General features: G+C 39.2%; 1 protein-coding gene across 4 annotated transcripts in view; it reads right to left on the bottom strand.

Moving 5' to 3' along the window:
* LOC126923912 (ras-related and estrogen-regulated growth inhibitor-like) overlaps positions 1–22,273 on the bottom strand; it is an 81,486-nt gene that overhangs the window by 3,273 nt on the left and 55,940 nt on the right. For all 4 annotated transcript variants that reach the window (XM_050737860.1, XM_050737859.1, XM_050737858.1 and 1 more), the window contains one exon: positions 14,898–15,079. In XM_050737860.1, coding sequence (XP_050593817.1) covers positions 14,898–15,079 — 182 coding nt within the window. The remainder of the gene's footprint in view (positions 1–14,897; positions 15,080–22,273) is intronic.

Here is a 22,273-nt window from a genome sequence, read left to right as displayed (position 1 = left end):
GGGGTTAGGACCTCGATCCTCCGTCGTATTTTAACGTTGCTCGACCATGGAAGGCCCGCGATATTTATGGAGGCAATTAAATTCGCGGGAACACGTGATACTCTCGGAGCGTCGAACAGGAAGAAAGAGGGAGAAAAGAAATCGAGGGAAAGAGAAAGAGGCGGTGGCGCGTGGGAGGGTCGTGCACACGTCTAATGCATGCACACGCGAGAGAGCAGGCCCCCACGTTCACGGCCGTTAATCTGTCCCCTTTTATTTTATACGAGGCGATCCGTTGCTTTACGAGGAACGGTGTTAGATTCGAGAGCCTGTCTATGTGTCGTTCCCGCGCTCTCTCGCCGCCGCCGGATCTCAGCTCATTCCCCTGGCTTCCTCTTCTTTTTTCGAGGAAGAGCAACGCGCTGGCAATATCGGATATTTTAGCTGGAAAAGGCGCGATTAGATCGAATAAAGGGACACGCGGCTAACGTACGAGAAAGCGAACGACTAAGCGGTTCTCGGTTTAGTCTAAACATGGAATTTCTATGGGAAACGATAGATGGCGGTTTATAATATTCGAGGCGTGTGGAAGCCGCGCTGATCGGGTTGGCAAATTGGAAAGTACGGAAAAGCGACCATTAGGCTGCGCATTTTTACGCGGCAATTTTAAATTGCAAAAATGCACGAAGTACACGCGGTGTGTACGGGAATATAGAAAATGTAGGAAATACAGTACTCGGTATAATATTCGGTGGATGGAATAAATTTCTACTTAGTTTCTGTAATTACGTACATCGCCTTTTAAATTTACCTTAGGACGTACGAACCTGTTTCATCTTCTTGCGATAGATTGGCGACAAATAATTATGAAAGCGAATCTTGAGAATCGAATATCAATCGAGTACTCACGTAACGAAATAAAGAAGTTAATAAAGTTTACATGTCCGATAGAGTCTTCCGGAAACTGTTCATTTCAATAGCCAGCTATATGATTAATATGTAATCATAAAACTCTAAGTTAATTCACAACAAGAAAAAGGCAGAGAAAATATTTTAATTGGAGAACAGATAATCAGAAGTTGTTGTCTTGAGACGCTAAAGGTACACGCGAACGTTCCTTACAACCATCTTATATACAAGGTGTTAAAAAAACACGTGAAACGGCTTTAGAGTTTGATGTTTCCGCGGAATTTTCTTTCTGAATATCAACGGTTCAGCAACATCGGTAGGCTAGTAGCGTAAACTAAACCCATCGCATCCATCAAACATTTTACTTGCGAATATTTCGTGAAATCGCGATTGTGAGGCTCGACTCGTTGGACGTAACTATAGGAATGATGACTGGGCCAGGGGAGAGGCTCGACATTTCGCTGGCTGGCGAAACAACGTCGCGACCTTTAGACAGCCGCGATGAACAAGAACCGTGGCGCGACGACCGGATTACACCGAGATCCGAACAAATTGCCGGAGATTCCTCGCGCTGACTCGACGACTGGAAACTTGCATGATCCGACGATTAACCGGCGCTCGAAAGCACGCTAAGGGGATTTTCCCTGGCTCTCGCCTCGACAAGCCAGAGGAGATACACAGTCTTTATGGAGATAGCCTGGAGTGCAGAATGACTGAGATAGTGGGTGAAGAAAGGGAAGAATTATGATAGTAGTAGGTGGAGAAGTGGGGACAAAGGTTAATTGGTAGTCAGACGCTATCAATTCCTTAGAATAGGCGATGGATGTTCGAGCGTCAATTTCGAAAGATTTCTATATTGCGAGAATTCGATGCTCGAAACACTTGGAACCCTTGATAAGTGTCAAACCTTTGGTTTTCATAGTTTCGATAAGTCTTGGAAAGGAGAGAGTTGTTTAGCAACTGGGCAGGTAGTACGAGACAAAGACGAATTTGTAGCCAGACATTAGGAATTCTCAGGAACTGGCAGATAACGAGCGGTTGGCTGTTGGTCGATTTCGTAAGTTCCCGATACTGTGAAAATTTGATTCTTAAAGCTTTGCCTTTTTATACGCTGATAGGCGACGAATCTGTAAGCTTTTAAAATTTCGATAAGCCCCGGAGGTCTTTTAGAAGCTTTGTAAATCTCGAGAGACTCGATGGCTACCACTGAACGTCTGTCTTATATAAAACGCTATACGTTGTAGATTATGAGATACTCTGTATATAACAAATTGAAGGTAACACAGTTTTAATTTCTTTCGATTCCTAGCAAATAATCACCATCGATGCTCGTACTAAATCCAACATTTCTACTTAAACATCTTCGAATCTATTTGATTGTCCCAAAAGTTCCTTTCGTTTTATAAGGGTGAATAAAATTTCTTGTTTTATATTCCGATAGAACAAAATGGATCATACGTAATTCGATAAAATAATAGGAAACAGAAACTGTCGTGCATCTATTATTTCCTTGTAAAACGAAAGAATCTTTTGGGACAGCCTGATATATCGACTCGCTGCGAGACTTCAGAAACGGTGACCACGATTTGAAAACCCTCAAAGGCCGGTATCAAAACATTGTTCACCTACATATCTCGCAGCTCGACTTGTTCCTCCATTTGCGCGAGACACGTGCTTTCTACTTGGCGCCAGCACCGTCGAACGCGCCGCATTTCCAACGCGAACCAAAGCCATTCAAAAAAGAACATCGTGAAAATAATTCAGAAGGTAACAGACGAAAAGAAACGTATCATTGGTCTGTACGAACCGGATGACGAATGGACGACAAAACAAACGAAAAAGTAATTCCACGTGCATAGCTATCAACGTTACGGTGCCATATTTTAACAGCTAATCTAATTAGTTGCTCTTTAAGCGCAATTTTTCCAGTAACAAACCGAGCCTACATAAATCGAAGGCTTATTGTTGGAAAATAACGTTACATGGTATCACGGTTTATTCAACGCAGCGAGATCTGGTACGAGTCCTAGCCTAGAGTATAATAACCATACAGTACGTTTGTCACCGTTAGGCCACATAAACTATACGCTCTCAAAGGCCCTCGCATTTCTCAATGCGTTTACAACCGAGAAAGTTGGACTTAGATTCCGCGACGCACTCTATATTAACCACTTGTAGAGACTCCTGACTTATTTAACCACGTATAAATATATTGTGCATTCTACAGTGTCCACATAACGTATACTTTTCTCCTTTATAATCTCACATGTATTTCATTTTTCAAATCGCAATAAAATCACGACCTCTATCTTTCCAATTTGAAATGTATCGCGCTACTTTTATTAGTTAGTGTCAGCTTACTACGATAGTAAAACGTTAATCTCGATTTAGAATACGCTACATCGTTTCTCCTCTACACATTTCAAGTCTACTATCTACTACTAGTATATTTATTTACTACAACGTTACTCCGTTTATTCATTTGCCGATCTACGCGTTAATTTCCATTAACGTACCAGTGTCTTTGCAACACGTCAAATATCCTCCGCTATTCAAACGCACGATGCTAATGACTTTTGCTGCAAACCTTTCAATTTCTTACTATTACTACACTGCAATTTATCTATTTGTTTATCATAGCTATTCTTGCTTACCATTCAATTAATCCACCAAATTATTCGCCAATTAATACATCAACTCTCTTCCACATCCTATGCATATCTTTGCAAGACACCGTGTATACCGTGATTGCCAAACCCTGACCAACATCTGCCAAAAATATCCCACGTCGATTTCCATATCCCCCAGCGTCCTCCATCTCCTGATACATGTACAGCCAACGTCCAAGCTATCCAGTGGAACGAGGAAGAGACGTGTCGTTCGTTTTTCGATCCGCTCGAAACGCGGCTTTCCAGGTTGGTCGCGGTTTTCAGCCGGCGAACCAGTTTGTCAGCCGAGCGGCGAGCGTGGCTTCGAGGGATTCGCCAGCTGATATTTCGCGATAAGTTTATCGATGGACGATATTCGCGGCCGGACGCCGCCTCGGATGTATCTAAAGCGGCGATAACTCGTTCGCCGGGAGAGTGGTTTCACCAGCCCCGCGGCCAACCCAGTCTTCCTTCTAATCTTTATGAACTCCATTAAGACGGCCGTGCCGGCTACCGGTCGCAACGACGCGGCTGCCTCTCACGGCTTCTACCATCCGACCATCAGAGGACTCTTTCTCGCGATTCCGCCCATCATCTGCTTGAAAAATCGGCCGTTTGTCCTGCCGTAAATTTAATCAGTTGCCGCAGGAATGATGGCCGTCTTTGCGATATATTATGAATCGTATTTAAACGATAATGTTACTAGACGCTAAAAAGTATATAATTGCGCGCTTGTGTCTCCTTCTAGGCATTTTCTTTTTCTTCTTGCGTTCGTTTAATCCTCCACCTTGCAATTTCGACTGGCACTCGCGGTGAGGATTCAGGTTAAATATAACAGAGGCAATGCTTGTGTACTTCGCTTGAATCGTAATTTTACTATTGTCAGACTGGTTGGCTGGATATATTAAGAATGAAAATCACAGGAAAAAACATGACTTTGTTGATTTTTTTCATTTAGTGTCACTTGATGACCAAAGAGGAATACTTTATTGTAAAATAGTTAAAAATATAAAGAACCTGTTGGGTCTAGCAAACGGTACGTGTAATTGTCAAAACAAATAATATTTGAACGTTTTGGAATAGTGTTCTTGTGCTTCCAATTCATTTCCTCGTTTGATAATTAATAATCATAAAAGATTTCTGATAAATTCGTCCGGAACGTTAGACCAAAATTAATATTGATATTGATATCTATGGTAATGTAGATGTGCGTAGCTTCTGTAACAGTTCTGTCTACGAAGTTGCAATTTACTAGGCTAATTGTAGGTAAAATGCGTCTAATTATCAGGAAACTGATATTGGTATAATTACGTAAAAGTTGCATTTGTTGGCTATCCGTGATAACATTCTACTTTAATTTAAGTAACGCGCTCTAAATGTACTAATTGCAAGTACTAACCGCAATTTCTTCAAAAATGTCCTAATAGTTACATCTTATCGCTTAATTCCCTTTTACACTATAAAAATTCAATACAGAGTTAATATTCTTTGCTCTCCTCTCTCGATAATTTCTTCCAATTATTGAATTCCAATAATCGAGATTATTCCATATTATATTATTTTCTTAACACATCACAGCTAAGAAAAATTCTTATATTATCTGTATGGAAATTCCTTGCCACGATATCTTTGGTGTTTCGATGGTGATTCGAATCGTTGCCCGATACGCGTCGTGAGAAACAGTTTCAGGAAGTTGGCAGATCCTGCAACCTTCCACCTTTTCCTAGGCTCGACGAGGTACGTCATCAATCAGCAAGAATTATCTTTCGTCACTGTACAACCTTTTGTCTGCGGTTAATCCGTTAGCTAGATTAACGTCGGGATCACGAGGAATGCCGTTTCATATTCGTCTACTGCGTTTTTATCGCATCAAATATCGCTTAGACTTGGGCAAATTTGTCCCTGAGTTATAGTATAACTCGCGTGGGACTATTTAGCAGATTCCTTCGTTCACGATTTTCTCGATACGTGCCGTTTTTCCTGTCAATTTGCAAAAGAAACTTGTTTCCAAAAGTAAAGCATTAATAATAACAAAATTAACACTGACGATATAAGAGTACCAGAAACGTGGAATGTTTATTAAATTTCCTAGCTCGTTAATAATAACGAGACTGATGTTTAGATATATCAGAGAATAAATGTGCGATATTTATTCAATTTGTCCATTGATATAATTCGTCCCATATTTGATTCGAATCGAACGTATCGCTTTTATAAAAATGAACGACGATATTAATAATAACGAAGGAAAGAAGAACATCGATCGCAGAAATGTATTTCCTTCGTCGTCAATTCTTCTTATCTGTCACGAAAGATTTTGGTCATCTCTTGCACTGATCTCGGTACTTTCAGACACGTATCTTTTGCCTTACGTATCGATTCAGACAACTGTGATTGAGGAATTCACTTGCGTTGTATCGTAGGAACGATAGCAATAGAAAATGAGATTTAAGTGAGATAGGAAACTCGATAAGACACTGATCGATGTAAGAAGACAAGTGCAGCGATAACATCTCCTATCATTGTACATCTCATAAATTCTAAAAGATTCTATAAATTCCCTTTTGGATTTGCAACAATTAAATTACGAAATATTTAAAACCCACACCTTTACTTACCAATGGTAAGAATGGTACTTTTTAATACCTTTTAACGATTACCAACAACTACGTGTAAAAATATTTCTCGATAAAAGTTCTTCCAAAAGTGGAGCATCTCCGCGAATTACTTTTCAATTAGCAAAAGCTATTTCCCAAAGTATCTCTTCACAAGCATCGTTACAAAAATTGATAGTCATATTGCTCTTACGTAATTTCTTAAGTGTTCTTGTTTCCGAAACCATTTTGGCCAGAAATTATTAAGAAGAAAGAAATTTTCGGATTAAGATTTAAAAAAATAGCCTAAATCATAGAGAATTGACGAAGAAACATGGAAAGATCGTGACGATGATACTGATCGTGACTGTTAGATAATCCATCGGACGCTGGCCGGTATGCAGAGAGGTTTGTAAATGAATACAGGAACGCGAGCGACGAGTAAAAAAGTGGGAAACGTGTCTTCGCTAACGACGATCCGCATTCCTACGGGGATCGCCCAGGAAATTCCTGTTCCAGGGCTGTAGCCTATAAGGGATATCGATATCCGGTTCACCTACGTGTCACTGGCTTTTCTGCCCGAGGATGAAGCGAAAGCATTCGTGTCAAATTCAATTTCACGCGGAACTGCATCTTCGTTGCCTTACGTCCCCATCGAAACGATCTTAAAACGTGCGAATCAGATCGTTTTAATTTCCCTTGGTGCTGTAAAAATGTAGATTTATCGTCAGATATGGGGAACCATGGTACAGATAAAAAGCCAGAATTTTGTCTGGAGTATGAAAGCTTAATTAACTTGGTTCCGCTGTATTTTAACAATTTAATTGCTCCACGTCGTTATTGGTATGTTATCAATTATCGTATGGCGGATTTTTATGCGAATTTATACATTTTATAGACACAACTAAGGAAGTACAACTTAAACAGAGATTCGTTCTACGTGTCAACAATTATAGCACTCTGCTTTTCTATATTTTACGTATTTTCATATACCGTATGCATTTTGTAGATTTTCGTAATTTCAAGTTTCGCATAAATGCAAAGAAATATATTGCAAATTTCAAATAAAAAAAAAGCTTGATATCGCAAATAAAAATGGAGATTTCTTGGGGAAATTTCATACCGTGTTTAGTAGTGGAAGAGACATTTCTGCGTCAAAGAATAAAAAATTAAATTTAGTAAAAAAGAAATGCAATTATTCAGCCATTAGTAATTAACTCGATTGCTAAATAAACTTACATCAGGCTGCAGCAATTCAGTAAAGTACCGTGCAAGCATCGAAATTCCCGGTAATGTCCCAATCGCTTTAGAAATTTTCATTCAAGATACTCGAAACGAGAATTCTCTTGGCACGGTGATTTTCCACTCAAGAGCAATCAAAGACCGTTCAACGGTCCATCAATCACGAACACGATTATTTTTAAGGGAAGCATCGGTAAACTGGAAATGGAAGGTTATCGCAAGTTACGACGATAAAGACTACCGTTTGCCAGCTTTCTCCCGGCCCGACACAAAACACGCGAAGCTGTGATTCACTCTTGAGTACCTTCAGACACTGACTACTCAAAAGATGCGAAAAATCGCCGAGGATTTGCATATGAAACGAGCTCGAAAGGCTGGGATTGTTCAAAAAGTTTCTAAATAGTCAATTCAGTCGGACGTACAGTTCGAATGACGAATGAAGCCGAGACGAAAAGTAATTGAGTTTCCCTCCTTCGTACGATGTTGCCAGCCACGAAAGCGAAATTATGTATCTTTCCCCGTTAGATTTTTCATCGATTTCCACGTTAAGAGATCTTCTGACGCGATTAGCTAATATTTTTGACAAACTTGTCAGACGTTGCATTCGTCGTTCGTTTCGAAAATTTCTTTCAAGATTTTGAAATATTTCTTGGTAAAAGAAAAAATATTGAGAAGTATTGTATATAAGTATGTTACTCTTTATTTATTATAGCATTTTACGAAATATTTTTATAATTTTTAAATAGATCCCATATCTCTGTACGCTTTTATAGAACGTAGAATATTAGGATATTTTGTGAAATATATATATTTGATATATTTGGTAAAATATTCTCTAAGAATATGAGATATTTTACAGATAAAGAAAAATCTCGGAAACTCATAATTAGACGGCGGGTATTTATGCAAATTCATATTTCTATAAAGGCAAAGAAAAGAATGTAATCTAAGCAGAAGTTTGTTTTTATCTAGCTCAAATATCATAATAGCTGCTGAACCTTGCACATTTCATATATTTCTGCGTGTTACGCGCATTCTGTGCATTGTTTTCTCTCTTAAATTTCCCACAAAAGCATAAAAATTCGTAAGCTACTCATCAGAAAATCCACTAGACAAATACCAAGATCGTGTAACCATTCTCTGTACATTTATCTCGTTTCTGAAAAAAATTACAATTATTCTCCCACTTTCCAACTGTCAATTTGTTACGTGCACAAGCCCTCCCTCCCTCCCTCCTACTCTCACTCTCTCTTCTTCACACGTTCGAATCACAATATATAAAACACCAATCGCATTTTTCAGTATATCACGAATAAAAATAAATTATTATATATAATTGAATGTTTCCTCGTAATAAATAATCACACATACAAAAGCCTAACTAATCTACTTACACCCTTTTCAATAAGCAGATATATACCATATGTTTGCTATGTAGCTCAGCTTATCGAATCGAAACTCATTTCCATTAACTATCTCTAGTTATTATTCAGAAGCCAGTGCTCGTTTTGACAAGGTTAATAAGCAGCTGTTCGTAGGCCAATCTTTATCACAAACTTTCAGGGGATATGGGAAAAATTGGCGACTGGTTCGATTTCCTAGCTTTCTCCCGTCCGAATCACGCAACGCTCGATGATGCACTTTAAGTTCGTATTAATACGAGGATTGCGTAAAATGCACAACGTCGCGAGTCGGTTCAAAATGTTAACCACACCTTCGTTTCGCGTTTTGTACGAACAGAGAAAATCGGTTCGGGAGATTGCTCTCCGTTATCAACGCTCGGAGAAATCCACGGAAGATGAAGGATCTTGCTTCGCGATTTAGAATTAAACGTAAGTACAGGCGGCACCACCGGTCAATCGGAAATCTTTATACGCTCTAGAAGGAAAAGAAAATTTGTGTGAAAATTCATATCTAAGAATATAATTGAAAAAACGAAACCTTGGTAGAAAAGTGTTTCACCTACAAAGAGTTATAGAAAGCACTATGTTTCGAATATTTGATATATTTTTCGTACGTGCATCGTGCGCGATTCTGCGCTTTCAAATTTCCTATAAACGCGTAAAAATCCGCAGTCTAGTTGTTCAGAAGAAATCTTCTGACTCGACTCATTTATGATATCGCTATCCATCAGCGTCAATTAACTTCTATGAAACTACATAGTACGCTATTAATTACTATCGCAAAGCCAGAAACTTTCAGTCCCACTTATCTGTTACAAGAAATCCTTCCAATATCTCGAAAACGTAAACTTGAATCGCCACTGAGAAGGAGGGCATTTTTAGCCTCGATAGGACAAGTATAAAAGCAACTTGGGAACATTGCGCGAGATATGAATACGAAAAAGATTCTGATATATAATAAGAAAAGAGCATTTTCATATACTTAATATTATACGTAACGATAACAGTTGATATATTAAATATAACGACAATAATTGGTATATTAACAATAACAATTGATATATTAAACATAACAATAGAATTTTCGCTAAAATGATCTGCCCAGCGAGTGTACTAAAACACCGATGGAAGCCACTGCAAGCAACGAGAAATGATAGAGAGTTGTTGAAGCAGCAATGGAAAAGTGGTACGAAGTGGCAGAGACAATAAGCTCAATAATTTTATAAAAAGAAAAAAAAGAGGAAAGCTGATAACCTCCATTTAGCATCGTCCGTAGAACGACGTTCGACGGACAGACACGGCCTGAATCGATCTAGAGATGCGTCGACCAGGATAGCCAGTAGACAGAGGCGTATCCAAGTCGGCCAGTGTTGGATGACTCGCGCTCGCTCGCTCGCGTAAACAGATCGCTGTCGGAGCGAAGATCGCGTGAACGGTTTCTAGATGAGCGAGCAGTCGCGACCACTACCGGGTGTCGTGCTCGAAACGGTCTCTGGTGTCGGAGTGCGGTCGGTGTGGCGCCTCGTTTCGCGTTTCACGCCACCAGGCACCGATCCAAGACACGCGGCGAGGCGGCGCGCGGTCGAGAGACACCGCGTGTGGATCACGAGAGAGCTTCGGATGAGAGAGTAGGTGACAGGAAAAAAACAGGGACGCGAAGCGGTAGCTGGCGAATCGCGTGCGCCAAGCGAAATCTCGTCTCGTCTAGGAAACGTTTCGCGAAGATCCTGTTACCGGATCGCGGAGCGCACACGCGCGAGCAACCGTCTACGCACGCGTGTACGCGAGTACTACGCGGGCTCCATGTATCGGGAAAGTGAACTGCTCGAGATTAATAGGACGAACAGGTACGTTATCGCTCATAAGCAGCCACGGACACTTTGATCGACTCGTGGTAACGTTACGTGGATTTGATAGAACCATAGAAATTAACGATGTGGTAATAATTAGAAGCAACGCTTATTAACTTTCTTATAATCATCATATTACGCAATTATCGTAGGCGTTATCTATAATTATACGGCAAGATACGATTGTCTGTATCTACTTAACAGTAGACTTACATCGCGGAGTACGATCGTCTATCTACTTAAGATATGTTCTATCTGTAAGATACGTTTCTCAGATAAAAATTCTCGAATTGAATTAACATAGTGAATCAAGTATTCTTTATTAGATAGAATAATAAACAATGACTCATCGTTGTTATCAGACTGGGTCGTCTAACGAATATGAATCTGAGAAAGAAACGATTGCGATATTCTGGTAAAGTAACAATCTTGTTAACAGAACAAACTGTTGAGGTTACTAGATGTATAAAGAGAGAGAACGTGTGGATAAAGTGTAAGGTACAAAATATATATATATTTAATTTAATAGAGAAGTGCAATAATAAGTAGGAATACAATTTGACCTGGTCCAGATCCGCACGCTAGCAGTGTTACCTTATAACTGAAAACCCGGAAGCCAACGTCGCCTGTCTATTGTTTATGGTCTGCCTTCGTGCTAGTCTTTTGTCTATATGCTGTCGATGACTTCAGCGCTTGAGAAAACTAAAAAGACCAGATGTAGAGTTTTCGTAGAAGTGGTGACCACTTCAACACAAACGATCGATAATAATAATATGTACGAAGCTACAATAATCTGCTACATCTGACTCGTTATTATACTCAAAGATAAAGAAGAAACAACAATTTCAGACTCATTAAGTTTTTAAAGACCTCTCAGTGTAATTTGTCACCTGGATCGCAAACTAGGACTCTTGAGCACTGTGTCGCTACACGTAATCCGCTATGATCCATACCGTTAGGTATTCCATGCAACGTTCGAGTGTCTATAGGTAGGAACAAGGGGGAAAAATTAAATTGAAAATTTCCTTTCAGCTGCAATTTCTTTGTACGCGACTAATTTGGCTTGTCAAATTTCTTCATGCGGATATGCGTGTTGATCGAAGAATCGAAAAAGGTTAGTACAGTTTTTCGCCTACATTAAGAACTGGAGCTCTCGAGTAACCGATTGGTAAACGTATTACTATCATCAATACCGTTAGGTATTTCGTGTAACATTTAAGTGTTCGCGATGAATAGGGCCCAAAGGAAAAATCAGAGCTCGAAACTTTCGCTACGAGATAAATGTGCCAATTCTTTGACATCCTTGCACGATATTTAACGAAAAGGAATCTTCGTTCCTTCTATAGAAAAAAATTGAAAATGAATAGAAATAGTTGAAAATGTAAAATATAGACAGGACGCTGTTATACATCGTTTATATCAAGTACGAAAAAAATTGTATTCTATCAGAACTTTGAGATCAATTCAAAATATCATCTTGGACTATTTAGTTATAGAACCGTAATTGTTGTTTACAAAGACGGTTAATTACAAGTTGTCCCATGAAATGATCAATCGTTGGAAAATAGATCGTGCCAAATTCTCGACATTCTGATCTAATTTTACATCTGTCCAGCTTAAACAATGAGTCAAGCAATTAAAAAAAGAATACTGTTTTAGGTTCTTTTTTTATTTTTAGAGCCAACGAATACTTTTGTACGCTCGATGAAGACGCCAACTCTGACGATTCACGGAACTCGTCTTTAACTCGTCATACAAAATCCAATCAAAGTAGCTAATCGAAACCGTAGTTCAATCGGCAACAGACACGCCCGTCGCTTTCTTCCAAATAAAACACCACTATCGTTCTTTCTCTTAATCAATCAGGTTTGTATAGGTTATTCGGAACAAAGTCCCAAGTGTGATAAGTATGAATAATTATATTGGGTATTCTAAACATTAAGAATGACTTAATTTTCTATAACCAGAATTACATGAATCATCTTATTAACAGGAAAATATTACTGTCGTGATTGATTGGCGCAAAATGAAATTTATAAAACGTCGATACGAGCTTATATATAACTTTCAATGTTAGACTAAATAAGAAAAATAAAATTAGATAAGTAAGAAGTCAGGTCTAAGTCTAAAGATTTAGCGCGTTCTCTGGGTCATCTTCGAGTTAACAGCGTAACTGTCGTTAAAAAATTTCTTAACTTTAAAAAAGCAACTTATCCTTTTCAATTTCGAGATATAAAGATTTCTTTTCTTTTTAATATTACTTTTAATATTCTTTTCGCTTATCGATACAAGAATAAGATCAGAAATATAAGAATTGGAAGATCGCTACAGGGTTAGATGATCAGAATAACATCAGAATAATATAATAATAGTAAGGAGCAAATCTTGCTTCTTACTCTGTTTAGAAGAATCAAACTTTTGCACGAAGCTGTACGAGCATAAGTACATATTTATACACGCAAGACAGCGTGAAATCGCCAGGGGCGTGATCGTGAAGTCAGCGAGTATTCGGCGACCGACAGTTGGCCAATGATATCGCGATTCTTTCCGTACCATGGACAAGGACCAGCAATTAGATGACAATCAAACCAGGGGAAAAGTGTGTCGAAGACTCGGGGGCCGCGCGAGAAACGGGTCAGACCACTGCACCGTCCACCGTGTTTATTATGTTTAACGGTTTTGTAACGAGGCGATTGACGCGGGCCGGAGCGCGTCGAGAATCGCTCGATCCGATTAGTCGACGCGATTTCGATCGGCCACGTCGATCGCCACTTCCAAGCTTTTCCTTTGTATCGTCGGTGCTAGTCGCGTGGAAAATTCGAATGGCCGTGCCTTCCATTCGATCGTTGGATCCCTGTTTTCTTTATGAGTGGTTCCAGCGTAACGGATCTACTCCTTCTTTTCTTGTTTCTTCTTCACCGTAGGTTTCATTCAGTTTAAAAAATATTAACTTTTCAACCATGGAAAATCCTGTAACGTAATCTGCATAATGTATTTGGGACTCGAACTAGAAGATGACAGGTTCTCTGATATTTATGCTTCCTGATAGAAATTTTTTGATACAAAAGATCGACGCATTGAGGTGGTCGAGATGATTCGTTCTGTTAATAAAATTATGCTAATTCTCTAAACTCTCAGACTCGGTATTTATAGTGGCTGATAATTTTTGGACATGAAAGAGCAGGATATTTTTGTTTGAAGTTGTTGCGTCAATAAAATTATGTCGAGCAACTTTCTAAACCTTTACACTTGGTATTTATATTCTCTGATCATTTTTGGTTTCTGATTCTAGAAGATTATAGGTTCTTTGGTATTTATGTTTCCTGATAATTTTTTGATACAAAAGACCGAGACACTAAAGTTGTCCAGGTGATTCGGTTTGTTAATAAAACCATGTCGGGCAATCCTCTGAACTCTTAGACTTGGTATTTATATTTCCTGATAATTTTTGGATATAAAAGACGAGAATATTTTTGTTTTAAGCTGTTAAGTTAATAAAATTATGTCGAGCAACTTTCTAAACTTTTACGCTTGATACTTCGACTTGGATCTCGTTTGGACCTGCACTTTATTTTAGACTCGGATTTTCTGATAATTTTTTGGATTTTAATTCTACAAGATTATAGGTTCTTTGATATTTATGTTTCCTGGTAGCTTTTTCATACAAAAACGAGAGACATTGAACTGGTCGAGGTGACTCGTTCAGTTAATAACATTATATCAAGCAACTTTCCAAACTTTTAGACTCGATATTTATGTTTCCCGATAACTTTTTGATACAAAAGACCAAAATATTCTTGTTTGAAACAGTTATGTTAATAAAATTATGTAGAATTATCATGGACTTGATATTTGTGTTTTCTGGTAACTTTCTGACACAGAAACCTTACTAAATCATTTACGTTTGTAGTGGTAATAAGATTACGTCGATCGGTTCTCTAAATTCAAAATCTCTTTTATAGTTCTCTGCTATAGCGCTAACGGGACTTAGTATTCTGTATAAAGCAACAGTATATGTAGCATCGCAGCCTGATATTTTCACATCGATCTAATATCGTGTAACTCGGTTAGATATTTCGATATTCACGACGATTAATACAACTTTATACCGAAAATTTTGTGGGATTTTAATAACTTTCCTACGGTTAGAATCGTCGAGATATTATCGTTTATGCGACCATGTTTCCGCACTAGAATACCGAATTAATCTCCGCAGCGGCTGTGACCTTTAATTCGCTAATCTTAACGCGTATAGTTGGATCTAACACTCACCGAGCATGATCCAGATCTCTCTTGTTGCCGAGCAACAGGGCAGTGAAGTAGGATGGTAGACGTAAGTCAGCCAGTTGCTTCAGCAATCCGCGAGCTTCCTGAAAGCTTCGTTTGCACGTCACGCTGTAAACGACCACGAAAGCCTCGCCCCATCGTATGTGAGAGTAAAGACAACCGTTTTCCTGAAAAAAAGACAAACGAAAGAAAAAAGATTAGTACGACTATCGAATAGGAAGCGAGATAAAAAGCAAAATTAAATAGCGATCGAACAAACAATGACAAAGTTGCTATTAAATGGCACAGAATGTAAATGAAACGTACCAAGTAGAAAAAAATGAATCGATCGTTTCGATCGATTAAAGATCGTTCTACAGAAACTGAAATTCGCATAAACTCGTCTCTGTCGCACTATTCTACTCGATATGAAAAATATCCAAGGGACTGAAAATCGTAACTAAAAGAAGGAATCTGGCGTTAAATTCCGCTCAACTTCTCGAACTTGATCGAACCATTCCACTGGACATAACGTAACACTTAGAAATTTTAGAAAGTTGGGGAAAAAATGGCGGGATAATCGTGGCAACTTTTCTCTTACGTAAGCCACAGACGAAACTGGGTCCATGTAACTTCCAGTTTTCCTCCCGCGGAATAACATTAAAAACAAACAGAGAGAGAGAGAGAGAGAGAGAGAGAGAGAGAGAGAAAAAAGAAAAGAAAATTTCGATTTCACTTTCGACCCAAACATTATCTTATCCCTTCGGGAAAAGAGCTGAATTTCATTGAACCACCGTAAACGAAAAACGAGACACACGACGAGAAATAATTTTCTTCTCATTTCTACCAGTTCGAATTTTTGCATGAACGGCGCCGCTTAATTAACACGTTAATCAACATTCCTGAACGAGCGGCTGGAAAGTCCCGATCTAGATCTCGGATGGTCGCGCACGCGCGCCGTTTCACTTTGCTCTAACCCCACGTATACACACGTGGAGAAGAGAATTATAATCGAGCCCGAGGCTAGCCGGCGATTCGGCGGCGATTAAACGCCAGCAAATTGCCCGGTCGCGCGATAATTGAAATAGAAACGGCCTAAACCGGTACCCACCACGTGACCACGTTCTATTTTCGAGGCACGCTCGAGGCCTCACCTCTGACCTTCCGACCGATCGTCGATGCTCGAAACACTTCCGACCTGCTGCACCACGAGAAGAAGATCGTAGTCACTTCCTTTACGATTCTTTCAGACGTTTCGAGAATCGTGTCGTTTCGTGGAAACGAGCTTTCGCTTTATGTAGTACGCCAGTTAAAGATTCGTTTATGTTAGTCTACTTTGACTCGTAATCTTTGCATTACTTCTTTAATCGAAACCAGCTAATGAGTTTCATTTGATTTCCTAACCAGATTCCTCGAATCTTTGCTCTAAATATTCCACGCGTTTGTACATCCTATTCTACAGAAAAATTGACAAAATCATTTCATCGAAGCTATTGTACGATCCCTAGATCCTAATATTATTATTCTCTATCGAATTTCCAAAATCTTTTTCCTCGAAGAATCCTACGTAATCTAAACTATTCCTCGTCGTGCTTCTATTGTACAAAGCACCCAAATCAAATCACTTAGCACCCCACGCTCCATCTCCCGCCATACGATCAAGCAAAGCAACGTCCAACGCGCGATGCTTCGATTCTCTAAATTCCCCAAAATTCTTCCAAAATTGTTTAAACCGTTGCTAAAGCAATTAGAAACCTGCTACCTGATCACCACTTGTACCTCTACATCTCTAACCAGCTTCGTCTTACACAACGGCTCGATCGATTTCCAATTGAAAGGAAGAGAATCATCGACAGAGAGAGAGAGAGAGAAAGAGAGAGAGAGAGAGAGACCCAATTCCGCGTTCTAATTGCTAATGCATCGATCACGACGAAAAGAGTCGCGGAGCCACGTATCCTGGTGGCGCACGGCAGCGAGAAGCGTTTCAGGTTTAACGACCCGCGGAAGCTGTCGATTCTCGTAGCCGTTCCAATGCTTTCCCATTGACCTGGCACTGACAGCCGGCCGGTAATTATTACCCGGGAACAGGATCGACGAGATCGTGATCATCGACGATCGGTGTGTATAGGAAGGAAGGGTCTAAGCGCATTAGTCTCGCGGGATCGACCAAGGTGATCGTCGTGGCCGTGAACCTTTTCCATCTGCTAAATCGCTAGGCCTGGCATCTGGTCACCATAATTGGCACGATCTCGAGGACGTCTGTCACAACGGAGGAAGAAGGATTTTTCGAAGGACGCGGAAACAAACACCTGGCAGGCCGCTGAAGAATACGATGTTCGCTTGGTTGATTGATATGGGAAACGGGATGGAAGTGCTGTTTCTGTTGATCCGAAAATGATAGTGATCGAGGCTGTGATGACTCTGTGGAGATGTCTTTTCAAGGTTAGGATAGGTAGAGGATTTGGTTGAAGGCGCCAGTGTTGAAATCTGAAGGGAGAAGTTGGTAGTTTTGAAAGAGTGAAACGTCGCTGTTATATTTCGGTGTAAAATCTGGAAGTTTGGTTTGGATGGACGAATCTGTCGCAGCGAAATAGGATGTTTAGGAAATTGGGATACTATTGAAAATATTTGAAATCTCTTTGGAAGATTAGGAAATCATTGTGAAATTGTGATGAAAATCGCTTACTGTATGAACTAACGATCCTGAGAATTTGACTCTTCCAACCAAAGCTTCAGTTTATTAAAAGAAAGTAGAAACTTGGAGATGATCGACAGTTTTAAGAACGAGATTATGGGAAAGTCAGAGGCAGTTTAGAAATACCTTGTGACGTTGGCTAATGATTAAAAAATTCACTGTTTTAATAGTTTCCTACATGTCGTAACGTTATACGTACTTCAAAGCTATGGCACCTACCTCGAATGTAAATTTTGTACATCTATAAATAACTCTCTTACTACCAAGAAAATGACTTTTAGACGTAGTCAATCTTCGAATTCTTGTTTTTCAAACATCTCAATCATACCTACCTGATGTTCGAAGAATTTTCTCACACCTACGACATTTCCTTAAGCACGTTCCTACAATGATATATTGAAGGACGTTTTGACATGGTCTATTCCATGATTTACTACCCACTTCCATCCTCCATTATCCGATGTCCATGTATGCTTTCTAACCCTTTACGGTCGAGGAGAACGTTGCATTTTCCTTCAGACGTCCCACTTTTTGCATGAGTCGCGTTTAACGTGTCAAAATTAATTGTATCGTTTATTTCGAAGACTTTTAATTACCAACAACGAACGTAATAATTTAATGATACAGGCTATAACATACTGAAATATGAAGAAAACACTGGGTATAATTTCTTAAATGGGATTTATAACTGCATTTATTCTGTAATATCCTCGATTCTACGTCTCAATAAATGTCATTGAAATTAGAAAATTACAACCTAGAGCAATATTTCTAAAACTCCATTTCTGTACTATTTCAAGCTTATCAATTTTAGTGATTAAAATAGATAATGAAATATTCCTTCCTAGAAACTGCATGTCTTTTCTACCTATAATAATATAATCTTAATTCAACTAACTTATTTTAATCTCATTCTTTACTGCTGTCTTTGTCTTTCTAAATTTCTCTATTAAAATGCATCGAGTCGAAAATTCAACGATCGTTCGTCAAGAAGACGCGTGTACACGTCGATAGCACTGACCCGTCCATTCAATTCAAATTTTTCGAGCGTTCTCCAGAAGAAATCAAAATTCTTTCTGGACGAAATTCAAGGACGAAATTTCGCCAATGACGACCCAGTTTGCCCACAGAGGGTTAAATCTCTCATACATATTTAACAATCGATGGTAATCGAAGCGTGGTTCAGGATAGCACGTCGAATTACGCAACGCAGGGACTCACGAGTCGTTCGTTGTGAAATCGTTTCGCATGGTGTTTGTCCATGTGGCAACGCGTATCGCTGCACTCGATAAACACTCGATATGATACACAACAATTCCAGGAACGGACATGCAATTAATTTTACTGACGAAACGATTCGTCGACGCCGCGACAGTAGGGACGATCGATTGGCCGGTTTCGTTGCTCGTTGTTTTGGAAATAGAGCGGATTTCGCAAGGATTTTGGGCGAGTTAACGGGAATGTTTTCGTTTGTTTCACCGACAATTTCGGAAGTTTTAAACATTTCGATTGGAATTCATATCGAAGAATGTAGCCAGCCAAATATTTGCTTTATTGTTGTGAATGAGATCGGTATAAATGTGCCGAAAATCGAACTCCCCTCCATGTAATATTTTGCGTTTCAAACATTGTTTCGAATAATATTTGGCAGTTCGAGAAATAGCTTAAAACGACACGAAATCTTGTGGATTTCACTCGTTGTGGATAGAGAAGATCGAGATGAAACGTGATTAACATATGTTGGAATTAACTGTTTCAGGAATGAATATATTCTTAGAATTGCGAGAAACATTTTCTTTCCAAATTCTAGTTAATAACAGGACTGCATTTTTCCTGATATTTCCGAAAAGAATGCGCTTTAAGATCATGGGATCTAGTCATTGAATAATTTGGATTAAATATACTAAAAATAAATATCACGCACTGCTATACCGATAATGAACCAACAACGGACCTGATCTAACCACATTAATATAAATAATATTCCTACTAATATTTAAGAGAAACTATGAAAAACGACAAAGTATTACAAAAACCTATCAACGTTTCAATTTACGCTATCTGTTATATCCTCTCGTAATCTCCTGCCAATATATTCAATTTCCCGACACAAGACTCGTTTAGCTTATCGCTCAATCCTCTGAAAAGACCATCACAGCCTCATACTGTTCGTGAAACACGGCTGCTATTCCTAACGACCCGCCAACAATTACCGAAACGGCGAAGCTTAACAAATCCCACGGCTTCGTAACGAGAAACACGGAAAGTCGTAAAAGGATCCCGTGGCTAAACGCGATCGGTGTCGGTTTTTAACTGCGTCGACCGTTAACAGGACACTCGGATAGAACGAAACGAGCGACAGACGACGGTTGTGTTGTCCATTTGAAATCGATTCAGGTGGGCGAGAGAACCGCGCGCGCTTTAACGCCCACGCGATCCCGCGGGATAAGCGACGATCGTCCAGGACAAGTTATGTCTCCGCTGCGTGTACCATCGCGTAGATAACGATCCGCAACTATTCGCGCGACCAGATACCGATATTGTCTGCTAATAACGCGGCCCTCGATTACAGCACTTCGCTTTGCGACCTCTCTGCGAGGGTCCTTCTCTCCGTAACAGTTCCGTAAACACGCTTCAATTCCGGTATCCTGTGGCGAGTCGCCTTTTTGCGCGCAGGTTCAAAATGCAAAGTATATTGCAACGTTTGTGGACAAGTTCTCCGAATGCACAGGGTGGTCCGTGACTGGGGTGGTAGAAGCGGGCACGGTGGTGGTGATTCTACGTGAAAAAACAAGTGGAAAGTACGGGATAAGATTTCTTCGTACGACGTTTCGTTCGTGAGGAAATCGAGTTTGAAAATTTATCGAGTGTACTTGAACTTGCCTTAGCGCAGAACACTTTGCGTATGAGCAAACGATCAGCAGAAGGTTGTTGTACGTGCGAAAATAAATCAAGATTGTGAGATAGAATTTCTTCGTTTAAGCCCTCGTTTTCAAAGAAATAAAGTTTGAACGTGTTCAGTTAAAGATGGTACATTTGTGCATGGTATTGTACATTCTTGTCTCTCGGGAACAAAGCGTCTTGTGAAAATATTTTATTCCACATTTTTTACTTATTTTCATACGGAGCTTAACCTGCTGTCGATTATTTACTCTTGTTCGGTGCAAAATTAGACAAGTTTAATTTTCCAACTTGTTTTTCTCGAAAACGAAACCCGTGGAACAATTTTATTTTGCATCTTCGCCTTATCTTTTCTCGTACAATCACCCTGTACACATTTGTATCGCCAGTTACGGATCTTCCTGTATTACGCGTGCTATACGAAACATTTTGAAATTCCATTAGAAAATGAATTTTTATGTATTAACCCCGCTGTGGTTTTCTCGTGTTCACAATTTTCGCGACGATAATCTTGTTCTTGTTTTAACGAGCAGAAAGATCTCTAATGCTTTAAAATTAAAAAAAAAAATCGTGCATATCACTGACGATCCTTTCAAGCCTCCTTCGAATTTAAGAAATTTTCCAACGATAGAAAAATAAAAAGTATCGTATCGCCCTTTCACTGAAAATAACTTTCGAATTGAAAGATTTCTAACCTTAAGCTCTACCGATTCAGTACTGCTACATTTGATTCTTTTCCACATGCAAAAGAATATTTTCTACGAAGTATTCTACATCTCGTGGAAACTGAATATGCAGCTATGTAGTTTAAGAGAATAGCTTTCACTTAAAAGATTCGACGACTCGAAGCCTAATCAGCGAACAGAAAGAAAGTTAATTAGATTACCAAATCAGGATACAAACCGTCTTCCAGGTGATCGCTTTAATTAGCTAAGATATCTAGTCAAATGACATGTTCGTTTCAGATTCAATGGGCATTCTTTGATATTCGAAAGCTATCGATTGGGTAACTTCATAAATTCGAGTAGTATTACCAAATACGAGGAGTACAGCGAAAAAGCAACTTCAAGGTTTCACGCAAGGTTTCCATCTCCCAGACAGATGGAAGTTCTATTTGGATAAACGGAAGTGGAATGTGTTATTTATGGAAACATTGGACGAAAGAAACGATTCGTACGTAATTCGATAAAATAATTCCAACCTTTTTTCTTCTTTTTTTCCCAATTTTTCCCATGAACTTTTCATTTTACAATTCAACGTTAGACGTGTAAAAACTCCTTTAAGATTTATTTCAGACATTTAACGAGTCGTCAATGGAAGCTGCAAGACGATGTTGAATAGCAGGCATAAAGATCGCCTCTGTCATTCCGGTGTATCATTATTTGCTAAGCAAGTATGCGCGTAATTTTCTCGAAGCAACGACAAACAGAAGTAACGCGATCGTTAGACAGCAAGGTGGACTTCAATTTTATGGTGCTTTTAAGACGTCTGTTTGACTGTACTTCACCGGTGTATCATTTTGAATGGTGCAAAACCTTTGAAACTCGCTTTCGCGAAGAAGTTTTATTTCTTACTCCAGGCAATCTTCGTCTTTAAATAATTATGCACCTCGTAGGATTGTGAACGAAGGATTGTTAAATTTTACTCTTAACAAACCTCATATAGGCAATCGAAATACTGTAATTATTAGATCATGCATTTTTATACGTTTGTATTTGAAAGTGTAAAATTGCACAGAATGCGCGTAATATATGTAAAAAAAAAAAAAAAGAAAAAAGTATGTATA

Source organism: Bombus affinis, chromosome 14 (assembly GCF_024516045.1).
Source record: "Bombus affinis isolate iyBomAffi1 chromosome 14, iyBomAffi1.2, whole genome shotgun sequence".
Lineage (NCBI taxonomy): Eukaryota > Metazoa > Arthropoda > Insecta > Hymenoptera > Apidae > Bombus > Bombus affinis.
The sequence above is the reverse complement of the archived record's forward strand: the minus strand, read 5'-3'. Positions and strand labels throughout refer to the sequence as shown.